Source organism: Mauremys mutica, chromosome 12, assembly GCF_020497125.1.
Source record: "Mauremys mutica isolate MM-2020 ecotype Southern chromosome 12, ASM2049712v1, whole genome shotgun sequence".
In the NCBI taxonomy this organism is placed as follows: Eukaryota; Metazoa; Chordata; order Testudines; family Geoemydidae; genus Mauremys; species Mauremys mutica.
The window spans coordinates 37,494,941-37,512,938 of NC_059083.1; the positions used below are offsets into that span (position 1 = coordinate 37,494,941).

At 46.6% G+C, this 17,998-nt stretch overlaps 1 protein-coding gene across 1 annotated transcript; it reads right to left on the reverse strand.

Moving 5' to 3' along the window:
• Nucleotides 1-1,222: 1,222 nt before the first annotated feature.
• LOC123346745 (olfactory receptor 14A16-like) lies at nucleotides 1,223-2,182 on the reverse strand. Its single transcript, XM_044984209.1, has one exon. It carries the CDS (start codon nucleotides 2,180-2,182, stop codon nucleotides 1,223-1,225), a length of 960 nt encoding a protein of 319 aa, XP_044840144.1.
• Between the last annotated feature and the right edge of the window lie 15,816 nt (nucleotides 2,183-17,998).

Below are 17,998 nucleotides of genomic sequence, written 5' to 3' on the forward strand. Positions count from 1 at the left end.
CCCAGCCCTAGTCAATGGGGACACATTGTTCAATGGATAGAATTGGGGAATGGATTTAAGTGCACAAACCTCCCCTATGGAGGTTTAGGAGGAGATGGACCTGGGATGTAAATAAGGCCAGGTGCAGGCCTCAGCCAGGTTCTCCCCACGGGCCCCTTTTCCCTCCTCAGTTCTTTCTCCTGAGGTGTGGAGAGGTCAGCAGCCCACTCCTTGTAAAATCAAAGTGAGAATGTTGCTAGTGTAAAAGCCTGGGGTTTATAGCTGCTTGGAAAACAGAAACTTCTGTGAGAAATTCTGGTATTTTGATATTTGTTTTCATCTTAGCTAGGATTGATGAGTAGAAATATCAAACATTTTCACAGAATGAAAAGTTCTCAAAAGCTTGATTGGGAAATGTCAAAACCAACAACGCTGATTATTTTAACCAGAATGAAACGCTTTGACATTCCAAAGAAAATTCTTTCATTTAGAAATGTCAGCTGCAAATGAAAAAATGTCATTATGAATTAGACCAACTTCTGTTGGTGCAAAAGACAAGCTTTCAAGCTACACAGTTCTTCTTCAGGTTCCTCAGAAACTTCTCTCTTCCACCAACAGAAGTTGGTACAATAAAAGATACTGCCTCACCCACATTGTCTCTCTCATATCCTGGGACCAGCATGTCTACAAAACAATACTGAAAATAATCATTATGAATTGTCAGTTTGACTTAAAAATGACATTAAAATGATATTTTAAGTCAAAATGCCCATTCAAAACATTTCATTTATTTTTAAATGGAGTTAGCATTTTGAAAAGAAAAAAAATCATTGTTTTTATTTGGAAATGACATTTTGAAATAAAAAAACTTCTTTTTAAGTGGATATTCCAAAATAGGATATGGAAAAATTGCAATTAGCTTTTCCTGGGATTTTCAAAGGGGCCAAAAGATAATTAGACTCACACATTCTATCAAAAACTCATCGGGATTTGAGCACCCAAGAGTAAAATTTTCAGAAGTGTCTGAGTCTTACTTGAAAATGGGACTTTGGCTCCTGGGACACTTGGATGCTTTAAATATTTTCCCCATATTTCTTTCAAATCTTAAAATCTTTCAGCCAAAATCAGAAAATGCAGAACACCAAGTTCTAACCCTAACATGAACATAGGCTGGTCCTCATACAGAGTCAGTCTGTCCCATTCCATAAGGTAGAGCATGGGAACACTTCATTCCAGTCGGACGTTAAGAGTGCAGTGTGAGGAATTTGCTTTTGTTGGAAAAAAATATCCTGCCTATCATTTTCCACAGAGACCTTTTTATCTCTTTGTTTCTTAGACTGTAAATGATTGGATTCATTAGTGGTGGCACCACACAATACAATACAGCAGCCATCAGGTCCAGAGATGTTGAAGACATTGACCTGGGCCTCATGTACGTAAATGATGCTGTACTGATAAATAAACAAAAAACAACCAGGTGAGGGATGCAGGTGGAGAAGGCTTTGTACCTGCCCTGCTCAGAGGGGATTCTCATCACCGTGGAGAAGATGTTAATGTAGGACACAATTATCAATACAAAGCAGACCACATCTAGAAGTGATCCAAGGGCAGTCATGACTATTACATTAGCATGTGTATTAGAGCAAGAGATCTTTGGCAACTGTGGGATATCACAGAAAAACTGAGTGATAACATTGGACCCACAGAAATGTAACCTAAAAGTATTAGCTGTGTGTAATACAGAGCACATCATGCTGCTAATCCATGAGCCAGCTGCCATCTGGGCACATGCACCTCTGTTCATAGTAACCCTGTAATGCAGAGGGTGGCAGATTGCAATGTAGCGGTCATATGCCATCACCGTGAGAAAGGCCAGTTCGGCTACTGCAAAAGTTACAACCAAAAAGACTTGGGTGACACATCCAGAGAAAGAGATGAGTCTGTTGTTAGTTAGGGAGTCAGCCATGGACTTGGGGACCGTGACTGAGATGTAGCAGAGGTCTAGGAAGGATAAGTTGCCCAGGAAAAAGTACATAGGGGTGTGAAGGTTGTGGTCAAGGGCTACGACTGTGATGATGAGAAGATTCCCCACCACGGCTGCCAGATAAATCACTAGAAACACCTGGAAGTGTAAAATCTGCTGTTCCCGCACATCAGAGAATCCCAGAAGAAGGAACTCAGTCACAGTAGTTCTGTTGGACATTTCTTGTGTAACTATACACTGCAGAGGGAAGGCCAATGGGAAATGGTCATGGAATGAGAAACAGAAGGTAGATAGAGCCTGTCTTTACATATTATGCTGCAGGGCATATATTGCAGCTCAGGAAAATAACAAGACTCTTCCTTTTCTTCTCCATCACCATGTACAGGTTTGTAGAAATATTGGTGGTGCCCAGAACCCGCCTCCCAAGCTCCGCCGCCCCAAACTCCACGCCCCCACCACCTGCCTAAGTCTCTAGGAGGGAGTTTGGGTCAGGGAAGGAGGTCTGCGGTGCAAGCCCTGGGCTGGGGCAGGAGAGTGGGGTGCAGGATGGGTGAGAGGTTGGTCACTGGGAGGGAGTTTGTGTGGGGGAGGGGATCTGAGGTGCAGGCTCTGGGATGGAGTTTGGGGGCAGGAGAGGGTGTGTAGGGAGGGGGTGGGGGTGCAAGCTCTGGGACGGAGTTTGGGTGCTGTGTGCAGGCTGGGACAGGGGCTGGGGGTGCAGGAGGGGATGAGGGGTGCAGGGTTTGAGACTGAGTTTGGGTGCAGGCTCTGGGCTGGGGGTGGGGTGCAGGATCTGGGAGGGAGTTTGGGCACAGGAGAGGGTGCGGAGGGAGGGGTTGCAGGCTCTGGGAGGGAATTTGGGTGTGGGGGGGTGCGGAGGGAGGGGGTGCAGGCTCTGGGAGGGAGATTGGACACAGGAGGACATGTGGAGGGAGGGGGTGCAGGCTCTCGGAGGGAGTTTGGGGACTGAAGAGTAGGTGCAGGTTCTGGGATAGGAGTGGGGGTGGGGAGTTGCAGTGCTTACCTGGGGCTCCTAGGAAGGGCAGGCCAGAAGTCTAAACGCGCTACTATCCGCAGGCACTTCCCCCGCAGCTTCCTGTTGGCTGCAGGGGTGCTTGGGGCAGGACACAGACCCACCCCATCCAGAGGCTGCAGAGAGGGCCTGGCATCCATGTGGAGGGAGCAGGTGGGAAGTCACTCAGCTCCTCTGCCCTGCCGGTGGTGAATGGTGGTCCCGGGCTGTTTTAAATGGCCCGGGAGACATGCGGGGAGAGGGCGCCTGGGGGCAGGAGGTGGGGCCGAGTAAGAGACCTGGCCTCAGACAATGCTGGAGCCAGGCCCGTGGTGCCTGGATACCAGGAATATTCCTGGTGCCCAGACACCTCAGACGCATAGAACTCGTCGCCCATGACCATGTAATTGCAAGGTTTACAATACAGGTTCATGAGGTGCTACTTTAATGGCATCTTTTTATTCAACATACCTGCTGCTTGTGTTTATTTTAAGCCCTGTCTGGTCACTTTGCTTACTAAGTTCTTGATTCACAAAGGGGCTTAGGACCCTAAATACCATTTTAGGCACCTCAGTCCAACATTTATGCCCCCCAGACATTCACAAAACCCCCGCTCAGCCGCTGCCTTACCCCATAGATGGCCAGAATGTTAAAGGTGTTTAGGCATCGGGTGGGATTTTCAAAAGTATAAAGATGCCTTCCTGATGTATGTCTCATTGAAACTGGTACATTTTAGCAAAACAGTTTGATTTTGACAATCGGTGTTTTCCAACAAAAAAACCCTTTCATTGAAAAATTCCTGGCCAGCTCTAATTGGAGCTAATTTCCTCCTGCCACTGGATCACACAGTGGATCAAGAATGAAGGGCCAGGTTTTTAAAGGTGTTTAGGTGCCCAGTTGGATTTTCAAAAGCATCTAGATGCCTAACATTCATTGATTTAATGGTTTGTACGTGCCTAGGTTCATCTCAGAATCCCGCTAAGCACCTTTAAAAATCTGGCCCCAAGTGTCTAAGAGAATCTAGAAGACCAGAATCTGACCTCACGGATGACAGCCCTATCCCACTGAATTTAGTGAATTTGTTCCTGATTTCCACCCTTTCGACGCATGGGGAACAAGAAAGCCATGAATGTTAAGTCCCTTGCCCAAAATTACAGGACAAGACAAGACACTGGCAGTGCAGAAACTGGACCCAAGGTCTCCATTCAGATCCCATGTTCCCCATTATGTAAAAAAGATAAAAATTAAGCAAAATGAGTTTGCCCCTGGGTGCCATGGAATTAGCTATACCAAGCTGATTGAGCTCACAGTAAAAAGTGAGCATTGTTACTCACATTTATATGGCTAAATTCAACTCCTTAAATATCCCAGATATTTAATGACAACTGTCAACTTACTGTGCTGAGGAGTGCGGCTTTATTCCAGCTGAAACTGTTTCTTTCTCAACGTCAAGGTACTGCTCGGAAGGAATCACTGAAGTTCATCTATCTATCTATCTATTTATCTATCTACCTCTGATGCCCCTATCACAGTCGGATCTGGATGCCAAATGTTAGGTAGCCAAAGGACCCTTTCACTGTTCTCAGTGAGACTGAATATCAATAAACTCACACCTCTTGCTCACTGCCTATGAGCTGCGTGACCGACTCTGGGTTGCTCTGGCAGCAAAGAGTTGGCGCTGAGGATAGAAGATTTATCCATGTCTGTTCTCTAAGGGTGGTTGGTGAGTTTCTCCCTGGAGCCCTGTACATCAGATATAGCAACTCCTTCCCAGACCACCCTCTGTTGCCCTTAGTGCCCATTATACAGTATAGCTGCCCCTTCCCTGCCCCCACCCTCTGCTTCCCCTATTGCCCATTAACAGTAAAGTTATCAGAGGTCTTTGTCATCAGGTGTCTTTTTTTGCCAGCCAATGGCTATCATAGGAAATAAATACCCCCTTGTCAAGCCTTACCTGTTGCTTGCAGCTTCTGTATTATGAGGGGCAGAAGCAGTCATAGGAGGTTCACAAATGAGGATGGAGAGGATTTATAACCACATGGGGTGGAAGGATGGCCTAGTGGGTGGGGATCCACTTAGCTATTGCAATGCCTTGTATTGCAGTGCCTAGCTTTTTGGTAACCTGCCACCCAGGGGAAACCACAGATCCTCTGTTTGGTGCCCCAGATCGCCATACAATGCCTGGGAAGAGGTAGATGGCTGAGGGGGGATGCACAAAGCCAGCACACTAGGTGGGGAGCTGCCTAAGCCAGCCAGTAGCAGATGCCAAGGAGAGGGAAGTGTTCTAGCAGAGAGTTCTGCGTTTAAGTCCAGGCAGAAAGGAGGTGCCTAGCTCTTCCAGCAATTCACTGCCGGGAGCCCTTCTGGAGCCAGGCATCTAAGCTGTTTCTTGCAAGATTAGAGGTGGGACGTACCCAACCGCATAGCATATGGTCAAGGGGTGGGAGGGCGAGGGAGAGAAAGGTCTGCACCCATGGGAGTAGGACAAAGGACTAGGCTAGGTGTTTGAGATGTCCCATGGAGACCCCACCTCTGCGTGGTATGGAGCAGGGTTTGAACAGGTGTTCCCCACTCAGTGGGATGCCCCCACCACTGGGCTGTGGAGCGGGTCCCACATTCTCTCCGGACCAAGGCATGTTTAATTATGGATGCAGCATCAAACAGTTGGAGTGGGAGAGCTGGAGGAAGCCTCATGTCAGGCTATCCCATAGCCCAGTGGTTTGGGCACTCCCCTGAGAGGGGGCAGATCCCTATTCAGGCCCCTTCTCCTCAGGCAGAGGAGGGACTTGAAGTGGCTACTCTCATATCCCAGCTGAGTGCCTTAACCAATGGCTTGAAGGTGACTTTTGCCTCCCCACCCCACCAGCTGTGTTGGCTGGAGTGACGTGTGCTCTCAGGACACCTACTGGATCGGGCCCTGCAGGTGAACTTGGTGCGGAAAAGTCCATCTTCACCTACTTTGAGGTTCCTTCTGGGGCTTAGCACTGAGCTAGGCATCTGGGTGCCTGCCTGAGGCAGAAACTTAGGTGCCGACAGGGTTATTCAGCAGCTGAGCGGAGGCAGGGGTGGCTCCAGACACTAGTGCACCAAGCACGTGCCTGGGGCGGCAAGCCATAGGAGACAGCCTGCCGGTCACCGTGAGGGCGGCAGTCAGGCTGTGGAAAGGTAGTTTCCCTTTCCACTGTGACTGTAAATGATACATCTGTCTCTTTTATCAGCACCTTCTAGTATGGTGGCCTTTGAGGTGTGCCCCTTCTGCACCCACAGAAGGCCTGATCCTGTTGAGGATGTGAAAGAAGAGGACAAGGGAGGATATGTTGGACCACAAACAGAGGGCCTGGAGTGCCGACATGGCAGATGGCATGGGGAAAGGCGGAGTGAACAGGAGAATGGCCCAGGAATCCCAGCAGGAAAAGGAGAGGGAGATGCCCCAGAACACAATGGGCCTTCTCAGGCAGCAAACCCAAATGCTGCAAACCCTGGCTGACCTAACGATCTCTTGGGAGGGAGCAGGGGGTCCCATGCCACTGTCTCAGCCTCTCTTTGAGGGGCCCCCACCACTCCCACTCCATGTGGGGTACAGAGTCAAGGGGGCAGAGCCCCATGAATGGCCCTGAAGTGTATGAATCCAGCCCTGAGAGTCAGCAGTGCTTTTTGGGACTAAAAGTGCCTCTTTCCACGTTCTCCTGAGAACAGCCCTACTCAGAGCAGTGTCTCCTGGAGGGACCATCACCAGCTGCTGTAGAGGGAGGGGCAGTGCCTCCCAGTGAACAATTCTTCACTGACCTCTGTGTCAGGGAGGTTCCCTGTGAATTAGTGGCTGGCTGGAGACCTGCATCATTGCGGTTAAATTCATTCTCTGATCTGATGTAAATGTGAAGGCTCTTGTGATCCCCGTCAATGATTCACCTTGCTGGGCTCTTTGTCTGAGGGTATGTCTACACTACGGCATTATTCCAATTTTACAGAAACCGATTTTTGGAAACAGTTTGTGTAAAGTCGAGTGCATGCGGCCACACTAAGCACATTAATTTGGCGGTGTGTGTCCATGTACCGAGGCTAGCGTCGATTTACGGAGCGTTGCACTGTGGGTAGATATCACACAGCTATCCCATAGTTCCCGCAGTCTGCCCCACCCATTGGAATTCTGAGTTGAGATCCCAATTCATGATGGGGCAAAAACAGTGTCACGGGTGATTCTGGGTAAATGTCGTCACTCAATCCTCCCTCCGTGAAAGCAAAGGCAGACAATCATTTCACACCCTTTTCCCTGGATTGCCCGGGCAGATGCCATAGCACGGCAACCGTGGAGCCCATTTAGCCTTTTTTCACTCTCACCATATGTCTACTGGATGCTGCTGACAAACACAGTACTGCAGTGCTACACAGCAGTATCCCCTTGCCTTTGCAAGTTAGCAGAGACGGTTACCAGTCCTGTTGTACCGTCTGCCGCTTTGCGAGTTGGCAAAGACGGTTACCAGTCATATTGTACCGTCTGCTGCTGTCATGGGTGCTCCTGGCTGGCCTCGGTGAGGTCAGCCGGGGGCGCATGGACAAAAACGGGAATGACTTCCCAGGTCATTCCCTTCTTTATGTTTTGTCTAAAGGTAGAGTCAGTCCTGCCTAGAATATCGGGCAAGCCTACTAAAGAACCAGAGAGGACAGCCGTTCTGTGTCAGAGCCCCAGAGATCCTGCAGAAATGATGAGCTGCATGCCATTCTAGGGGGTGCCCCTGCAACAACCCCACCCGTTGCTTCCTTCCTCCGACACCCCTCCTGGGCTACCGTGGCAGTTATCCCCCCATTTGTGTGATGAAGTAATAAACAATGCATGAATAAGAAACATTGACTTTATTGAGATAAAACTGGGGGAGGCAGCCTCCAGCTGCTATGATATTCCAGCCAGGACTGAATCTCCATTAGACATTAAAGGGGAGAGTGGGGTAGAGGAGCTCAGCCTCCAGCTGCTATGATATTCCAGGCAGGACTGAACCTCCAGGAGACAAAGCTTAAAGAAGAGAATGACCGGGAGTCATTCCCATTTTTGCCCAGGTGCTCCCGGCTGAACTCACCGAAGCCAGCCAGGAGCACTCATGGGATGATGACGATGGCTACCAGTCCTATTGCACCGTCTGCCACCAAGAAGGGAAGGGGAGGGTATGCTACTGTTTAGCACTGTAGCACCGCATACACCAGCAGCATCCAGTAGACATACGGTGTGAGAAAGTTCCTCCTCTACCTTGGTGGGTCCTGTGCTTATTGGCAGATTAGCTCACCTCAGTGATCTTCCCCACAGTCTGGGTCAACTCCTCCAGTGTCTGATCAGGAGTTGGGAGGTTTGGGGGGAACCCGGGCCCGCCCTCTACTCCGGGTTCCAGCCCAGGGCCCTGCGGATCGCAGCTGTCTACAGTGCCTCCTGTAACAGCTGCATGACAGCTACACCTTCCTGGGCTACTTCCGCATGGCCTCCTCTAAACACCTTCTTTATCCTCACCACAGGACCTTCCTCCTGGTGTCTGATAACGCTTGTACTCCTTTAGTCCTCCAGCAGCACACCCTCTCACTCTCAGCTGCTTGTGCCTCTTGCTCCCAGCTCCTCACACACACTGCCTCTCCTCTGGCTCCTCCCCGCCTGACTGGAGTGAGCTCCTTTTGAACCCAGGTGCCCTGATTAGCCTGCCTTGATTGGCTGCAGGTGTTCTAATCAGCCTGTCTGCCTTCCTGATTACTCTAGTGCAGCCCCTGTTCTGATCACTCAGGGAACAGAAAACTACTCATCCAGTGACCAGTATATTTGCCCTCTACCAGACTCCTGTACCCCTACTGGTTTAGGTCTGTCACAATGGTGACATTGAAAAAAGGCAAGAAACTATTTTTTTCCCTTTTCTTTCATGGTGGGGAGGGGGGCGAGATTGACGACATATACCCTGACCCACCCGCAACAATGTTTTTGACCCTTCAGGCATTGGGAACTCAGCCAAGAATGCAAATGCTTTTCGGAGACTGCGGGAACTGTGGGATAGCTTGAGACCTCAGTCCCCCTCCCTCCCTCCATGAGCGTCCATTTGATTCTTTAGCTTTCCATTACGCTTGTCACGCAGCACCGTGTTGAGTCCCTGCTGTGGCCTCTGTCTATCATAGCCTTAGAGATTTTTTCAAATGCTTTGGCATTTCATCTTTTGGAATGGAGTTCTGATAGAACAGATTCATCTCCCAATATAGAGAATACAGAGACCAGATTCAGTATCTCCCGTACGGTCCATGATGGAGCTCTTTTTTGATTCTGGGACTGCATGGTCACCCATGCTGATCAGCGCCCCATGCTGGGCTTTTCCTGTCTACCTGGCCAGTGCATCCGAGTTCAGATTGCTGTCCAGAGTGGTCACAATGGTGCAGTGTGGGATAGCGCCCGGAGGCCAATACCATCAAATTGCGGCCACACTAACCCTAATCCGAAATGGCAATACCGATTTCAGTGCTACTCCCCGCATTGGGGAGGATTACAGATACCGGCATTAAGGGCCCTTTATATCAATATAAAGGGCTTCGTTGTGTGGACGGGTGCAGGGTTAATGCGGTTTAATGCTGCTAAATTCGATATAAACTTGTAGTATAGACCAGGCCTGAGTGATACCTTGTTCCCCAGCTTAACTGTGTATTGGACAGGGTTGGGCGGAGCCCACCCTGGAGTCAAAGTTCAGAAGATCAGAGCTGGGCCAGGCAGAGGAAGAAGGAGAGTGGGGAATGAAGAAAGTGGTGGCCTGGGTTTGCCAATGGGGAGATGGAGGAGAGAATGGGCTGGTGTTTGGAGGTGGGGTGGAAGGAAGCAGGGCTGTTCCCTGGGTCTTGGACCATGTCAGGGGAATGGGGCTGAGCAGAGGAGGGGACTGGTGGGCAGAGGGGTTAAGTAGGGACCTCTGAGGAAGCTGAGTCACAAACTCTGGGTGAGGAAATTGGCTCTGGCCCGTGAGAGGGGGAATCTCAAAAGACAGGGGCTGGAAGTGTCTGTGGGTTATGAGTGGGCAATGAGGGGATTAGAGGCTGTGGGTGTTTGTTTGTGGGGTCTGGGCTGTATGAGAGAGAGAGAGGGAGATACTCAGGGACTAGCGTAAGAGGGGTTCAGTGGATGCAGGACATAGACTCATAGACTTTAAGGTCAGAAGGGACCATTATGATCATGTAGTCTGACCTCCTGCACAATGCAGGCAACAGAATCTCACCCATCCACTTCTATAACAAACCCCTAGCCTATGTCTGAGTTTTTGAAGCCTCCAAACTGCAGTTTGAAGACCTCAACCTGCAGAGAATTCTCCAGCAAGTGACTCGTGCTCCATGCTGCCAAGGAAGGCGAAATACCTCCAGGGCCTCTGCCAATCTGCCCTGGAGGAAAATTCCTTCCCGACCCAAAATATGGTGATCAGTTAAACCCTGAGCATGTGGGCAAGACTCACCTGCCAGCACCCAGGAAAGAATTCTCTGTAGTAACTCAGATCCCATCCCATCTAACATCCCATCACAGACCACTGGGCATACTTACCTGCTGATAATCAAAGATCAATTGCCAAATTAATTGCCAAAATTAGGCTATCCCATCATACCATCCCCTCCATAAATTTATCAAGCTTAGTCTTAAAGCCAGATATGTCTTTTGCCCCCACTACTCCCCTTAGAAGGCTGTTCCAGAATTTCACTCCTCTAATGGTTAGAAACCTTCATCTAATTTCAAGTCTAAACTTCTTAGTGCCCAGTTTATATCCATTTGTTCTTGTGTCCACATTGTTACTAAGCTTGAATAATTCCTCTCCCTCCCTAATATTAATCCCTCTGATATATTTATAAAGAGCAATCATATCCCCCTCAACCTTCTTTTGGTTAGGCTAAACAAGCCAAGCTCTTTCAGTCTCCTTTCATAAGACAGGTTTTCCATTCCTCGAATCATCCTAGTAGCCCGTCTCTGAACCTGTTCCAGTTTGAATTCATCCTTCTTAAACATGGGAGACCAGAACTGCACACAGTATTCCAGATGAGGTCTCACCGGTGCCTTGTATAACGGTACTAACACCTCCTTATCTTTGCTGGAAATACCTCTCCTGATGCATCCTAAAACTGCATTAGCTTTTTTAATGGCCATATCACATTGGCGGCTCATAGTCATCCTGTGATCAACCAATACTCCGAGGTCCTTCTCCTCCTCTTTTACTTCCAACTGATTCGTCCCCAATTTATAAATAAAATTCTTGTTATTAATCCCTAAATGCATGACCTTGCACTTTTCACTATTAAATTTCATTCTATTACTTTTACTCCAGTTTACAAGGTCATCCAGATCTTCCTGTATGATATCCCGGTCCTTCTCTGTGTCAGCAATACCTCCCAGCTTTGTGTCATCCGCAAACTTTATTAGCACATTCCCGCTTTTTGTGCCAAGGTCAGTAATAAAAAGGTTAAATAAAATTGGTCCCAAAACTGATCCCTGAGGAACTCCACTAGTAACCTCCTTCCAGCCTGACAGTTCACCTTTCAGTATGACCCGTTGTAGTCTCCCTTTTAACCAGTTCCTTATCCACCTTTCAATTCTCATATTTATCCCCATCTTTTCCAATTTAACTAATAATTCCCCATGTGGAACCGTGTCAAATGCCTTACTGAAATCGAGGTAAATTAGATCCACTGCATTTCCTTTGTCTAAAAAATCTGTTACTTTCTCAAAGAAGGAGATCAGGTTGGTTTGGCATGATCTACCTTTTGTGAAACCATGTTGTATTTTGTCCCAATTACCATTGACCTCAATGTCCTTAACTACCCTCTCCTTCAAAATTTTTTCCAAGACCTTACATACTACAGATGTCAGACTAACAGGCCTATAGTTACTCGGATCACATTTTTTTCCTTTCTTAAAAATAAGAACTATGTTAGCAATTCTCCAGTCGTACAGTACAATCCCTGAGTTTACCGATTCATTAAAAATTCTTGCTAATGGGCTTGCAATTTCATGTGCCAGTTCCTTTAATATTCTTGGATGAAGATTATCTGGGCCCTCCGATTTAGTCCCATTAAGCTGTTCGAGTTTGGCTTCTACCTCGGATGTGGTAATATCTACCTTCATATCCTCATTCCCAATTGTCATCCTTCCATTATCCCTAAGCTCCTCATTAGCCTTATTAAAGACCGAGGCAAAATATTTATTTAGAAATTGGGCCATGCCTAGATTATCTTTAACCTCCACTCCATCCTCAGTGTTTAGCGGTCCCACTTCTTATTTCTTTGTTTTCTTCTTATTTATATGGCTATAGAACCTTTTACTATTGGTTTTAATTCCCTTTGCAAGGTTCAACTCTACATGGCTTTTAGCCTTTCTCACTTCATCCCTACATGTTTTGACCTCAATAAGGTAGCTTTCCTTGCTAATCCCGCCAATCTTCCACTCCCTGTAGGCTTTCTGCTTTTTCTTAATCACCTCTCTGAGATGTTTACTCATCCAGCTTGGCCTACAACTCCTGCCTATGATTTTTTTTCCCCTTTCTTGGGATGCAGGCTTCTGATAGTTTCTGCAACTTTGATTTGAAGTAATTCCAGGCCTCCTCTGCCTTTAGATCCGCAAGTTCTTCAGTCCAATCCACTTGCCTAACTAATTTTCTTAATTCTTTAAAGTTAGCCCTTTTGAAATCAAAAACCCTAGTCCCAGATGTATTTTTGTTTATCCTTCCATCTAGTTTGAACTGAATTAACTCATGATCACTCGAACCAAGGTTGTCCCCTACAACCATTTCTTCTATGAGGTCCTCACTACTCACCAAAACCAAATCTAAAATGGCATCCCCCCTGTTGGCTCTTCAGCTACTTGATGAAGAAATCCATCAGCTACCACATCCAGAAAAATCTGAGCCCTATTACTACTACTAGCACTTGTCCTCCAGTCTATATCTGGGAAGTTAAAGTCCCCCATGATTACACAATTCCCATTAGTGTTTGCTTCCTTAAAAACATTAAAGAGGTCTCTATCCATCTCCAAATCAGATCCCACCGGTCTGTAGCACACCCCAAGCATTATCCTAGGGGAGACTCTAGTAGCTTTCTTTCCCAATGTGATTTTTGCCCAGACAGACTCTGTCTTATCCATTCCATCCCTTCTTATTTCTTTACAGTTAACCTCATCACTGATATACAATGCTACTCCACCACCTTTGCCTTTATTTCTGTCTTTCCTAAACAGCACATAGCTGTTTCTGTTTCTGTCTTTCCTAAACAGCACATGGTGGGGACTGGAGTCAAAAGGCCTGAATCTCCTCTTCCTTAGACCAGCTGTACTGCATCACAACTCCACTGAGTTACCCTGGGGTCAGAGGGGAGTCAGCCCGATTGAATTACTCCTGAATAAGTGTGGGTCATGTCAGTCCCATTGACTGCAATGGAGTTACTTCTAATTTCTCTTAAAGTTACGGTATTTTGGTGCTGATTTTTTTTTCACACAGAGAGAGATCAAACCGGGGCTCAGATCCTCACAGCAGCAGGGTCCCCAGTGGTTGATGGTTATCGCACCAGAGTGCAGGCCAGATACCAGCCTTTTGGGGGAAATCAAGTTACAATGCGATTAGCCATAATGTGTAGCTCTCCAGTTAGGCACATCAGCCTTTGAAGTGGTTGGTGTGGTGCTAAACAGATTACACAGTGCATGTGCATGGAGAGAGCATGAGCTGGTTGAACGCTACCTCTGGATCACAAGACCTAAGCTTCTGAAGAAGGAATGGTCTGGCCATCAAACCTGAGCCCCACTCGGGCACTGAATTTGACTCTAATAGTGGGCCAAAAACTGAAACTAAAAGAAGGTGGCATCTGCCTCTGTCCAAGGGTTTTTAATTTCTGGAAATGTCACCCAAGCACAGCAGAAAATTTGGAAGGTGCTGAAACTACTTTGTAATTAAAAATAGGTTACACATGCACATTCCTGCTGGGCAGAGAGGATTGTGGGGCGGGGAGGGGACGACGGGAGAGGGTGTTACCCGGCAATTTTCTGAACCCAAAGCTCTCAGTAACTTTACTCCTTATGAGGCGGTGTCAGGAAATTAATCAATGGGGACACAGCACACCCATCTGATAAGTGGTTGATATAACAGCGCAAACAAGAGTGCTTTCACTTAGAGCTTTTACTTTATTTAGTCTCCAGCACGTACACACACAAGCAGCAGGTTATGTTGGAGCACCCCAAACTGTAGTTATCTCAAGGTCTGGAGTGGTCCTCAAGTGTCCAGTGACAGATTTCCAGTGGCCAGCCTTCCGTCTACCATAGGGGAACTGAAGATGGATTCACAGCAGAGTTCACTTAACCCAGATCTTGTCCCCTTCTTATCCTTACAAGTGTTACATAGCTTACCAATCAAAACCAACCATAAAACAAGAAGCAGGTGTTAAAAACATGTCACTTAAAAATAATAATAAAAAAAACACTAGCAAGCAATTTTGAGCTGTTAGCCTTGCAGCTGAATTTCCACCTAACAGCAGTCAAAACTATAGCCAGACTTCCTGTTTTTCTAAGATGCAAACTTCAGCAATTTCAAAAGAGAGCTTACCAGGAAGGATGCAGGCTAATGCTCACGTCTTGTGGTCGCTCAACTCCTGAGCTGCTTTTAGCAATGAGCGAGATAATCAGGATTCCAGATACTGGCAGTGGCCTAGGCATTTGGCTAGTTGTCAAAAGCTCTCCTAACAAGTGGTTTTGGGGGTAGCAACAGAGGAGTGATTAAAGGGGGGGATAAATGTGGTGATGAGTCAATTGGAGAGGAGTGGGAGCTAAGTGGAGTGGAGGAGAATTGTGGTGCACTGCGAAGGGGGACGTAATAGTGAATGACAGGAGACTGGGGGGACATAGGGGAAGAGGCAGAACAGGTATGGCTGACAGCCCCTATTTCCCTCCTCTGTGTGTGCCAATATCTGCCAATTCTAGCTATTGCCAGCTCCAGGGAACAACCTTAACTTTGTGTTAACTAACATTTTGTTTTGGTTTGTTGCAATAGATAGATAGATCTTATCTAATTTACACTGGTGTAAGCCTAAAGTAACACCATTAACTTTAGTTAACTTAGTTTGGATAATTACCAATTGATCTGGGTTTGTTTAGTCTGCAGAAGAGAAGAATGAGGGGGGATTTGATAGCTGCTTTCAACTACCTGAAAGGGGGTTCCATAGAGAATGGATCTAGACTGTTCTCAGTGGTGGCAGATGACAGAACAAGGAGTAATGGTCTCAAGTTGCAGTGGGAGAGGTCTAGGCTGGATATTAGGAAAAACTTTTTCACTAGAAGGGTGGTGAAGCACTGGAATGGGTTACCTAGGGAGGTGGTGGAATCTCCCTCCTTAGAGCTGTGGAGTAAGATATTGTGAGGCCTGGTCTACACTGGGGCGGCGGATCGAACTAAGGTACGCAAGTTCAGCTACGCAAACTTAGTTCGAACTACTTACCCGTCCTCACGGCACGGGATCGAAGTCTGCGGCTCCCCCGTCGACTCCGCCACCGCCATTCGCGGTGGTGGAGTTCCGGAGTCGACGGGAGCGCATTCGAAGTTCAATATAAAATGTCTAGATGAGACGCGATATATCGAACTCTGAGAAATCGATTGCTACCCGCTGATCTGGCGGGTAGTATGGACGTACCCTCAGAGAAATTCTTTGGTAAATAATATTTAATAATTAATGTTTATAAGAAAATCATGATCTGGGGATAGTCTTGAATAGGAAATGAGTCTCAATAATTTGCCTTATCTATCTATCTATCTATCTATCTATCTATCTATCTATCTATCTATCTATCTATTCACAATCAAATAGAAATCTATCAGTATGACACAATTAGGTTGTGTGTTAGGACAAAGAACGGTCCTCTCTCTCTCTATCTAATTTCAGACTCCGCCTTTGTCTGTCATATATGCAGTGTACACAACCATGCACAAAGATAGTATTCTAATACTAATAACAGGCCAACTTCTTAGATCCTTTCTCAGTTTGGATGTGACTAGATTTACACTGGATGGCATATGGAATACAAGATCAGTTCAAGTGATGGCATTTTCTCATTCACACCAATATTATAACAAAATGACCCCTGACAAATAACTTGTACCAGAGTTTAGGTTACTACTGAACTTAGTCCCGTGTCTTTGGTCCAAGACCTTGTCAGTATTAAACTGGTAGGTGTCAATGGAGCTACTCTGCATCCGCTCTGGTTTAGCTGAGATGGGAATCTCACCCTCATATCTCTGTTGCATTCATTTTCTCCAAGCTGCCTGGATCCACACTTGGATCCTTGTGTGTATTGGCCACTGACCAAATCATGATTCCTTTGAAGTGAGTGGCTAAATTCCAGTTACTTGAATGGGATCAAAATTTGGCCTCATTATCCAGAGTCTGATTGTCTTTAGGAAACATTGCAAAACCTTCCTCTTAAATAAGTCTTTCGACAACCTCAAGAAAAACACAACACTGATTTATGCAGTGGTGCTGTAGCCATGTTGTTCCCAGGATATTAGAGCGACAAGGTGAAAGAGGTAAGAGCTTTTATTCCTCAACTTCTGTTTGTGAGAAAGACAAGCTTTCAAGCTTACACAGAGCTCTTCTTCAGGTCTAGGAAATGTACTCAGAGGATTACAGCTAAATACAAATTGGAACAGATTGTTTAGTGCAAATAGTTAACACATATTTCAAGGGACCATTCAAGGTGAATTCGCCTGTTGACGACACAGGGTATCATCAAACAATTACAGTCTATATTCAATGGGGACCACGTCCTGAAAGAAATCTTTCCAGAACTCCCCCTTATGACCTTCAGACAACCTTCCAACCTCTCCAAGCTCATCCTCTGAAGCAGGCTCCCCACAGAACAGGACACACCAACAAAAGAAACACCAAACCCTGGCAGAACAGATATAAAACCTGCAGACATATCTCCACTGCTATGATGATCATCACCCCCAACAAAACATCTGTCAAGATCCATGGGTCCTACACATGCCTATTACAACATGTGATGTTCCTCATCCAGTGCACTAAATGCCCAAATAACAATTATGTGGGTGAAACCAAACAATCACCGCGCTCTTGAATGAACTCACACAGGAAAGTGATAAAAGACAAAAACACCCTAGTGCCTGTGGGTGAACACTTTTCATAAAGTGATCATTCTATATCTGCAAAAAAATTCTATATCTGATCGCTCAGTCCTTCTCCCAATGGAAATTTACACAACACCTTCAAGGGAGCTTAAATTCATAATGCTGCTAGATGCCAAAAATCATGGACTGAATAGAGACACTGGATTTATGGCTTATTACAACAATCGGTAATCCACTAACCACCCCACCCCCCGCCTCCTTCCCTATGACTGGAGACGTGTTAATGGACATCTTACTTACATTGGTATAAACCTAGAATAACTCCATTGACTTAGTGGAGCAAGTCTGGATTTACCACTATAAAAACAGCATTATGCACTAAAAAAAAATCATACAGCCATATTTGGGGTCGGGAAGGAATTTTCCTCCAGGGAAGATTGGCAGTGGCCCTGGAGGTTTTTCGCCTTCCTCCGAAGCATGGGGCAGGGGTCGCTAGCTAAAGGATTGGGTGGATCGGCTTAGGTGGCCTGCATCTTGCAGGAGGTCAGACTAGATGATCATAATGGTCCCTTCTGATCTTGAATTCTATGAAATTCTATGAAATTCTATTCTTAAGGGGACAATAACAAAGTGTCATCAATGGTTTGTGTTTGTAAAGAAACACAGATAAAATCCATGTTCATAAGAGAAATATAGACACTTTATTCTTGCTGAATAACCTCCAGCCAGTGAGTTTCCTCAGGGAAGCTTTGATTTCCTTGTTCCTCATGCTGTGGATGATTGGATTCATCACTGGTGGCAGCACGGAATAAAGAACAGCCACCATGAGATCCAGACCTGATGGAGAGCTGGAGGTGAGTTTCAGGTAAGCAAAGATGCCAGTGGAAACAAACAAGGAGACCACAATGAGGTGAGGGAGGCA